The 10,000-nt window shown below is 40.5% G+C and overlaps 1 protein-coding gene and 1 pseudogene across 2 annotated transcripts in view; both read right to left on the bottom strand.

Annotated features, from left to right (window-relative positions):
- The window catches only part of slc12a1 (solute carrier family 12 member 1), a gene marked incomplete at both ends in the record, with an annotated part of 19,671 nt that extends 14,301 nt beyond the window's left edge, over positions 1-5,370 (bottom strand). Inside the window, 3 exons of the mRNA XM_083790462.1 lie at positions 2,445-2,520; positions 3,108-3,251; positions 5,068-5,370. Of these exons, the coding sequence (XP_083646588.1) occupies positions 2,445-2,520; positions 3,108-3,251; positions 5,068-5,370 (523 nt within the window). The remainder of the gene's footprint in view (positions 1-2,444; positions 2,521-3,107; positions 3,252-5,067) is intronic.
- Positions 1-10,000, bottom strand: part of LOC310854594 (receptor for retinol uptake stra6-like) — a 197,525-nt pseudogene that overhangs the window by 148,279 nt on the left and 39,246 nt on the right. The gene's annotated exons all lie outside the window — the stretch shown is intronic.

Below are 10,000 nucleotides of genomic sequence, written 5' to 3'. Positions count from 1 at the left end.
TACGGCAGTCTTCAGTGAGTCTGGGAAGACGCCTGATTGTAGAGAGCTGTTTACAATTTTTAGGATATCTCCAATCACACTGTCTAAGACCTCTTTGAGAAAGGTGGTGGGAATTGTATCCAATGAACAGGAGGAAGATGTCATCTGTGATATGGTTTTGCGGAGTTCGTCTTCATCAATTGCGCAAAACGATAATAGGCTCCCCCTGGAGAGATCTACCCTGGGACCATTAGCTGCTGTTTGAAGGTTTGCGCTAGCAGCAGCACCATTCATAATATCAGCTCTAATGTTAAAGATTTTGTTATCAAAAAAGCATGCAAACTCATTACACTTAGCTTTAGAGGCCGGGAATGACTGCTTGTAGGACTGGGGTGGGGGGTTAAAAGTCGATCAATTGTAGAGAATAGGACTCTGGCATTTTTCTTGTTCTCGTTAATAATGCCAGAGAAATTAGAGGGAACATTGGACCACCGCACCGACCTCCGCGGGGACCCCCCTTATATATTAAACACACATAGATATGGAAGCTGCTGGTTATTATTTATGATGTATGAATTCTTGTTTTAACCAAGGTTCATGTTTTAGGTTGTTATTAGAGAAAGTTTTGACAGGGGGCGGGAGCATTCGAGCATGGGGCTAAATATGTATTTTGTTTTACAAAATTTGATAGCAATTCTTTTTTTAATTTATCATTTACTATAGTCCTACTAGACCCCAAGAAATTACATCTGGCCACAAAAGATCACAGGATCTACTGAATGTGAAGGTAGCCTACAGGGGGAAGCCACACATTGTGTGTCATAGGCTCAATATGTCAGTTTGACACATTCAGTAGATCCTGTGATCTTTTGTGGCCAGATGTAATTTCTTTGGAGACTATAGTAAATAATAAAAAATAAATCGCTATAAAATTTTGTAAAGAAATACATATTTAGCCCCATGCTCAAATGCCCCCACCCCCTGTCAAAAACAGCTAAAATCCCTGAAAAAAACAAATTACACTCACCTTTTACTTTCTCTAATAACATGAACATGAACATGTGTGTGTGTGTGTGTGTGTCTCTCTCTCGCTCTCTTTGTCACTGCTCTGTCTCTGATTCTCTCTTTCTCGCACACGCACACACACACACACACACACACACACACACACACACACACACACACACACACACACACACACACACTCCTACATACATTTAGAGCGCTGACTCCCATCCAAGTATATTTTCGGTACATTGAGGTCATTTTTTTGTTTTTAGAGCATCTTGTAGGTTCACCTCAGACATAAATAAGGAGGCTATAGCCTTCAGTTGAGACTGACCCAGTACAGTCACTCCCTGCTGTGCACTAGAAGAATATACAGTAACCCCCCACCCACCCCGCGTCTTGTCGCCTGGCTTTGCTTTATACCCACAACCCCAACCCAAACATATGGGCTCTGTCTATTCTTTGAATGCGTGAAAGGATTCTTGCCCCTGACAACACTATTGGCATGAAATGAACTTAGCCCATGGAGTTGAACTTAGTGGGGAACCACGTTGGGTGAATGTTGTCATAGTATTCTGTAACATGTGTGTCTTGCAAGTTAAGGTTACTTACTATTGAGTCATGCACAATGCATTGCAAGGGGTTGTTAACTACCGGCGTCTATTGTATATATATTTTTTGTATAGCTTTTTGCCTTTATTGATAGATTTACAGTAGGTTGACAGGAAAACGTGGAGAGAGATGAGGGGGAAGACACGCAGCAAAGGTCGTCGGGATCGGGACTCGAACAAAGTGGTAGTGAGAGATACTGAGATACATAATGGATGTGAATAATATTATATAAAATTAAATTAAACCCCTTTCTGTTGTGTCGTGTACCATTAGCAACTTGGCCGTGGGCCATCAGTGGTCTTTGAACCACAGTTGGGAGGCCCTGAATTATTGTGCTCTTTGAAAGGCAATAATTAAAGAGTAACCTACATTAATGCGGTTATGTCACAGGCAGGAGGATATTGTACTGGAGTTAGAAAGGTGTACATTAATGCGGTTATGTCACAGGCAGGAGGATATTGTACTGGAGTTAGAAAGGTTTGGAAGAAAACATGTCCACCACTTTAGAGAGAATATCGCTGAATTGGAGACGGGTGAATTGGTTGGTAGAATATATTCAACTGTCAAGATGCCACATTAACAATTTCTCTTTGACCACAAAACTGTGACAGTTGTCTTTAAAGATGTCTTACTGTTGTAGTAGTACTTGAGTAGTTTTCAAGTCATCTCACTTCTACCTGAGTAATATTTAAGTTCATACCATCATCAGCCAGCATCTTTGTGTTACTCAGTCTAGCTAACGTGTAATGATGTCATTCAACTTAACAAAACGTATACCTATCTCTCTTTCTGTAGCAAACACATACTGTAGGTGTAGGAGTCAGGACTATGTCAATCTCACTCACCCCAGCCTGCCTGTCCAAACACCCAGGACAGACGGATGAACAGCATTACCCCCCAGATGTTCAGCATACATCTTATCTGTTGAAGGCAATAACAGATACATTGGTACATGCATGGCTCAAATAATGTCTACAGTGAAGTTAATGTTCTACGTTAAATACTTTACGGGTGGGGGAGAGGAGCAAGATGTAATTCAGACTGAACATGCATCTCTATATCTGAAAGGGTGATGAAACTCTGGGATGTACGTAATTGTTCGTAATTGTTCTTCATCTCACACACTTCCAAGGTCAGAGGGATAGCTAGAGACAGACAAAATAATAATTGTAATAATAATAATAATAATAAAAGTAATCTATTTTGGCTTTAGTGGTAATGAAACATCTGCAGGACTATTGTGTCCAGCGAGAGAAAGTACTTAAAAAACACTTGTGCTCTGCCATATGCCTTCTTCTCCCTCTACACCAACTCTCTTTGATGAAAATGGTCAATCTACAAGCTTGCAAATCTGCTATTTTCACCAAATATTTGCCCCAGAATAGGAACGATAGGATTCGTGTGGTTAAAATTGTACAGGGGTTGTCTCTTGGGCGAGTCATAGTTACCCACCGAGACCCTGCTCCTATAAAGCAGGAGAAGACATTGTGGTCTGGCCTAAAACTCACCAGGACACCCTTTATCCAGCCAAACTTTACTAGCCCCGTATTGTTGTCCTCGCTTGGGGCGGCAGACTCCACATCATCAGAGGGGGTTCCTTCACTCCCCTCTCCGTAATCCTCCACGGTGTCTGGTACGGAGATCGGTCCATTCTGCAGAAGAAGAGAGGCACGTACCAATTAAACAACACGCACGCAGCTGCAGCACTGAAGAGGAAAAGGAGGGGCGCTAGCCCCTCCTATGCCCAGCTTTGTGTGTTTTGTGTGTACCCCATAGCGATGATTTGATTGGCTGAGCACGGAATGTGAGGATAGAAAAGTGAGGAGTCGGACACTGAAAGTGATTGACCGGGAATGTGATGATGTATGATGATAAGAGCGCCCCTCACTTCACACAAGTGTGATTTTTATTTTTATATTCAGCATATTGTGTAGTTGTGTTTCATTTGAAGGAGATTATGAGCACGTTTAATATTATTTTATGCAGATTGTCTTCTGGCATGAATGTCTTCTGTCACAGATTGGGAGTGCATAGGGAGCCCATGGTGGGGTGAGGCCTGGGCTTCTAATGTCCAAATTAAGTCGTAGTCTAAAAATCTGTAGGATTTTAGTTGTGCAAAGCTGGTAGAAAGTAATTGTCTTCCGGGCCCCTTGTGGCACAGTGGCAGACTTACACCCCAGCCTGACTCCTGTGCTCAGTTAGTGTGACCTCTCATATCTCCTTCCCACTGGATAAAAGATAGAGTGATCACAGCAATAGTAAGTAAACTCACTGCATCAGTGATTAGGAATAGGCTACATAGTGATTTTCAAACTTTTTCTCTGATGTCTTAACTTGCCAAAACTAAAACATGTAAAATATGCAGCCTAACCAAACCTACAAGTTTTGTGTTTAGGTCACTGACATAGAATCCAACATTATGCTCCTCCTTCACTTCAAGCACTTCAACAATGAAGCCCTATTAAAACACTTTCTTTTTTTTAAATAAACTAATCTAACTAAACTAAAATAACCAAACTACAAGCTACAAGGCATCAAAGTGTATTTGATATAATGATGTGCTCAAAATAGTGATAGAAGGTACTAGGTATCATTTTAAATTTCTCTATGCCACACCATTGGTTCCAAAACCAAACCAAATACTTTTTGGGGTCAGGGGTATGGTGTGAGGCAGCGTTGTGCAATACTCTATTTAAAAATACAGTCTTGTCATGCAGGACATCTGAAATCTTGTTTATTGCTAAAGTCTGGCCTAGTTCAGTCTATAAAGCACCAATGACCTACAACCTCATGTCTTGCAACACAGAGCTATATAAAGGTGTAATATAGTGCAATAAAACACCTACCTAAGTGTGTCAATTTCGGTTTATTCATAGTTAAAGCTTCCTTTGTTTTTCAGGTTTATGAGTATAATATATGTCGGTTGATTATTGTTTAACTGTATGTATAGTCAATGGAATTAGAGGGACCGAACATTTAATGAGGTATATAATTACACAACACGTCTCCTCTTCGCTTTCTCTACAGGTAACTATGTTGAATGAGTCCACTCAATGCCAGGCACAACTATTCCAAGTATGAGATAAATCAATGAGCTATAGTATGTCTATGGTCAGAGACAAAAAGGTATGAAGCACTTTCTGTAAATGGAGTAGAGTAGACAAGGCACATGCCCGTGTGAGTACAGAAATTGGGACATTCTACAGCCTGAGATATCGGGGCATAGTCATTAATCACAAGGCTGTAAAATCTGAAGTTTTAATTGAACTCAGAGTGTAAAGATGGACCCTTGCATGGACATTTTTACACAGTCAGTGTTAAATGAACACTCCGGATTTTGCAGTGTGCTGACTCTGTAGAAATGTATCACACTTAGATACTGTAGGTCCAACTCCAGCTTGGGCGCACACACACACACACACACACACACACACACACACACACACACACACACACACAGAACCTCACCTTCTGAAAGACATCATGGAGCTCCTGCAGAGACGGCCGGACGGCCCGGTGTCCGCTCACGCTGCCTGCGTTGCGGTAGAAGTCAATGTTGGGCACTCGGTCCAGAGTGTCATGACCAAACTTACTGGCCACAGAGGGGCGCACCGTGCGGTGCTCCCCAACAGAGGGGCGCACCGTCCGGTGCTCCCCACTAGAGATGCCATTACTGTTGCCAGAGAACGTGGTCTCCTCGTAGTGCGGAGGGTCATCCCCAGTCCTGTCGTATGCCAGGTTGGCATTCCCTCCTCCATTAGACTGCTCCATCAGGAATGCCGGAGGAGGTTCTCAGATCCTATCAGCAGAGATAAAACAGCTCTGGGGTCTTTAGTCCTAAACCATCCAGTGATTTTACAAAAGTGTGTATAGGCACGTACAGTATGATTTACCCAATATACTGATCTACTAGTGCAGATATATCAATAGGTATATCCGGTCAGACTTATGTTAAGTGGAAGCTCTGTCATTGAATTTGCTACCAGTATGCCAAACGCATTTTGTGTTTTGAGTTTGGCCCTGATGCCCTGCCTTTATACACTAGGTCCCCGGACCACGCACTGTCGCACTGGCATGCAGCTATTGGCCAACTCTATGGATCAACCCTCAGGAAGCTGGACGAGGGGTGTCAGAATATGTCCTTGCTTCATCCCAGGGGACACAAAGGCAAGCGCTTAACGATTAACCAAGTCATAAACGCCAGAGAAGAGATAAAAATGCTCATTGCTTGAGCTCAGGAGAATTGATTACTAATATTATTGTCTGAAGTGCAGGGAAAGAGCACATGTTGTCCTGTGGTGGTGGTTTATGGGGCTATGGTTAGTCTTCTCTCAGGGCTACAGGTCCCACTTTCTATGAATCATCCGTGGAACTGACACATGGAAGTTTACACTTGACGGAGAAACGCAGTCGGAAAGATTTCAGGAAAAGTTTCAAGGTTACTTCAGGCATGATATATGTCATGATGACTGGGGACACAGAAATGTTAATGTGAACTCATACTATACTCAGACTTGTAGTGGGCAGTAAAAGCATCTGATTTCATAATAGATAGCATTTATAGAACACAATGACAACGTTACAAAAACAGAAGATACAGGATGCTCACGGTTATGAGATAGTAAATTCCAGGAAAATGCAAAGTGCTCACAAAGTCAAATATGAAATGAGAAGCACTTGGGCTTTCTTCAGGGCGGCAGACTTGCCTCAAGCCAAAATAATGGTTATTGGTTTAGGACATAATGTTACATTAGAAAGCCCCATAAGGAGACCACCGACCAGTTTCAACCATTACTGAAACCAAACACGAATGGTTAAATTGCCCCCAACATAAAAACATAAGAAGAAGAAAAAATAATATACTAAAACGTTATCTCTCATCTCTCCTTATAGGAAGCATTGAGATGGTAAGGTTGACTGGTTCAGCACATGTAGATATATTAAGGGATCAAATGTGGGTTAATATGAGACCATGGTTTACAGGAACATGCTGGAGGCACTTCTCTCCAGCCACATGACTTCTGAAGTGCCTTTAAAAGACTTCTTAGCAGGTAAACTTCCTTATTACTGATACACCCACTGTGATTTATGCACCCTGAGTGAATGGCAGGCTAATGAGCCCATATATGACCTTGGCTGTATTGTGTATGGAGAAATATACTCCTGCACGTGTCTTGTACTGCAGATTAAAAAGTGACAGTCAATGGTCCGATGTTTATTAGGTGTTATGGTATCCAATTGATCCAGAGAGCTTCAAAGTCATAGCATTCGATCAAAATGCATTAGTAATTCATTACTACAGGTAACTGTGAATTCAGCTGTCCTATTCACACATCTCTAGACATTTCTTTTAAACTATTCTTATACAGATCAGTATCAGATTATTAAGAAATGCACCTTCATCAACAATGCAATATGATTAAAAAAAAGAATATCCCAACAAGACCCATTTAAACTCGATTATTGGTAAATCATTATTCATAAGTGTTGTATAATTAATTGTTTTATAATATAATCATTAATCATTGACCAACCCCTCATAACCAACTTAGAAAGGATGATATTGTATCATTAATGCACTAAAAAAATAAGTTTGACATTATATATTATTATATTATAATAATATATAATGTCAAACTTATTTTTTTTTACAAAGGGCATTCCAAAACCGAAGGGTCCAATTGGTATTGGCCCAATTAAGCCTAGAAATTGTGGAATAGACAGGCTGCAACCGCTGCACACCAAGCTCACAAGCATTGGAAATTTAAGTAACACCTACAGTAGCTGTGCCTAGGAATTGACCAAGTTCAAAGTCATATTTAATAATGCATGAGACAGGAGAGTTTGGCATTTAGGAATATATATAATACGTTCAGGCTGTTATTGGGAATCTACTACACTAACACAAACTGTATTTCATGGACTTTTTGAACAACCATTGTATCTATCTGTCTTATCGTGACTTAATCAAGGACATGCCTCGGTCCGAAGACCAAGAGGTAATAATCAGTAATAGTTTAAGGTCATAGTACAGAACAGTACAGTTGTCTTACCCTGTTGAATGTGAGCGTAGTCCTGAGATGTAAAACATGTACCTCCTTCTACATTCAATACTTAGTGCAGTATGACAAAAACACCAGGTGAGTGGAAATAGCGGTACTCCAAAAGTAAACATCTTCAAAAGCCATGCATTGGAGGCGCCCCTCAAAAAATGCAAGACTTTATCTCAGATTCACATTTTCTATTTTGCTACTATCAGGCACAGAGCAGTCACAGATCAGTGGTACCAGTCCCTTTAATCTCGTATACAACCATCTCCAACTTTTTAGGAGGAGGTATACTTACATAATACTAGACCACATCACAACAATAACCACTTTATAAAAACAAATATTCTGTATCACAGTATAATGCAATATAGAAATATATAGAAAATATCCTTAAAAATAATTGTCATTAGGCCTACATAACCTACAGGTTATAAGGTACAGGAAAGGAGTGACAGGAAAACCATACAGGCTCCAGTATACCTTAAAAATGATGAAGGGACCTTATTACACATACCCAATGTAGCCAGGTGTTTCTAGGTCTGATACGAGTTCCAGTCCATATGGAACATCAACATAAAAGACCATTTTTTATTTTGCTACATCAGGCTTTTCGGCATGGAGCCAAAAATATGATGTTCTTATTTTTGGCTCCCTTTCCCGAAAAGCCTGATGTAGCACGGGAACATGGGATATTGTCTTGGCTTTTTATCTAGTCCTGAGATAATTGTATTTTTAATCATACTATAAATGCTCGTAGTCAGTCAGTCTGTCTGTCTGTCTCCCTCCCGCTGCCTCTGCCTCTGCGGTATGTAGTATGTATGTTTGCATGTTTGAAGTTCACATAGTCAGGTCATGTGTCGCAGAAGGCCTGAGGGAGTGCGTTGCCTGGAGTCGAGTCGGTTGGATAAGCGGTTGTCTAAAACCGCCAATCCAACCGTTATGCCCATAGGCATATACTGTATATAATCCTATGGAGATTGTTGTTGTGCAGAACCGCTGAGCCGACATATACAGGTATGTCCATGTCCATATATGGACTTTCCCATGGGGAAATCTCCATCAGAGCCAGAGTAACTTCATGGAGCCAGTCTAATGCCGGCCCTTGGCAGCTATGTGACCTTTGTAAAAAATGATCGGTGCAAACAAATGAAAGAAGACAATCAAACAGGTTATTTTCGGATACCTTGTTGCATACAAGTACATACCTAAGAATGCAGATATTTGCGCCGCTCTCTATGAAAACAATGCATTTAAAACAACCACAACCACACTCCAGCTCTGCTTGACTAGCGCTCAAGCTCTCAGTTTCTGCTCCCTCATTGACGCAACTCTCGGCGATCCCTTATGGATTCTGCTGATGTCATCAAATTGATGTCATAGACTGACCTAGACTCTATATATACTCTATATATGGGAATACAGGGACTCAGACAGACAAACAGACAGAAGTGAGGCGTCCATTCCCAAATTGCAATGTTCCTGAGAACACCAGTTAAGTTATAATAGTTAATAATAATAATAATAATAATAATAATAATGAAGAATAAAAACAGCCAAAGACAGTTTATGGACATTTCGCTGTTTAATCACAAGTTATAACATTTGTGTCTTGAGTACTGTATACCAATGTCCCTTGAATGTCCCTTGAATGTTTAGGAGTAAAACTAAAAACAGCTTACAGAAAATGGAAAGAAATTGAAAACATTTCCCAGATTACTGATAATCTTCACAGTCCATTTGTTAACTTGTACAGGTCTGCATTTGGGACTGGACACGATGCAACTGCCTTCTGTGTCAACTATCTTGAGACGGGATATAACTGACACTGGGGATTTGAAAACCGACCAAAATGAACAAATCTAGCTAATAGAAATAGAAAGAAAAAGTATTGATGAGTTTTTATTGTTAATAATATAAAACCTGCTTATTAGTTGGTTAGATGTTTCCTTTAAAAGCATTAAAAAAGAAAGAAAGAAAAGATAAGAAGAACATAAATGCAACAGGTATATTGTTCTGGAAACAGTCTCACATATTTCAGATAAAAGACAGGTTTCAAACTGCTATACTGCGTTACATATTTAAACTGCCGTATTGGTGCTTTTGAGGAATTCAATTGGATTTGGAAGCATTATCCAAACATTTAATGAACTACAGACTGCACATAGTCTCGTAGAATCGATGACGTTGAGGGCGAAGACAAGAAAAATGTGATTATGGGCCTTCAAGGTTAAGGTTCTAAAGTAGGTCTTTAGATAAGGATGTGCATATATGTGACAGAGATCAACAGACAAAGGTGGAAACGGGGAAGTGGTGCAATAATGATGGCATTCCTGCATACTGAGGCGGAGTGA

This window comes from Protomyctophum parallelum, assembly GCF_964188405.1.
Source record: "Protomyctophum parallelum genome assembly, chromosome: 2".
Taxonomy (NCBI): Eukaryota; Metazoa; Chordata; class Actinopteri; order Myctophiformes; family Myctophidae; genus Protomyctophum; species Protomyctophum parallelum.
The sequence above is the reverse complement of the archived record's forward strand: the minus strand, read 5'-3'. Positions and strand labels throughout refer to the sequence as shown.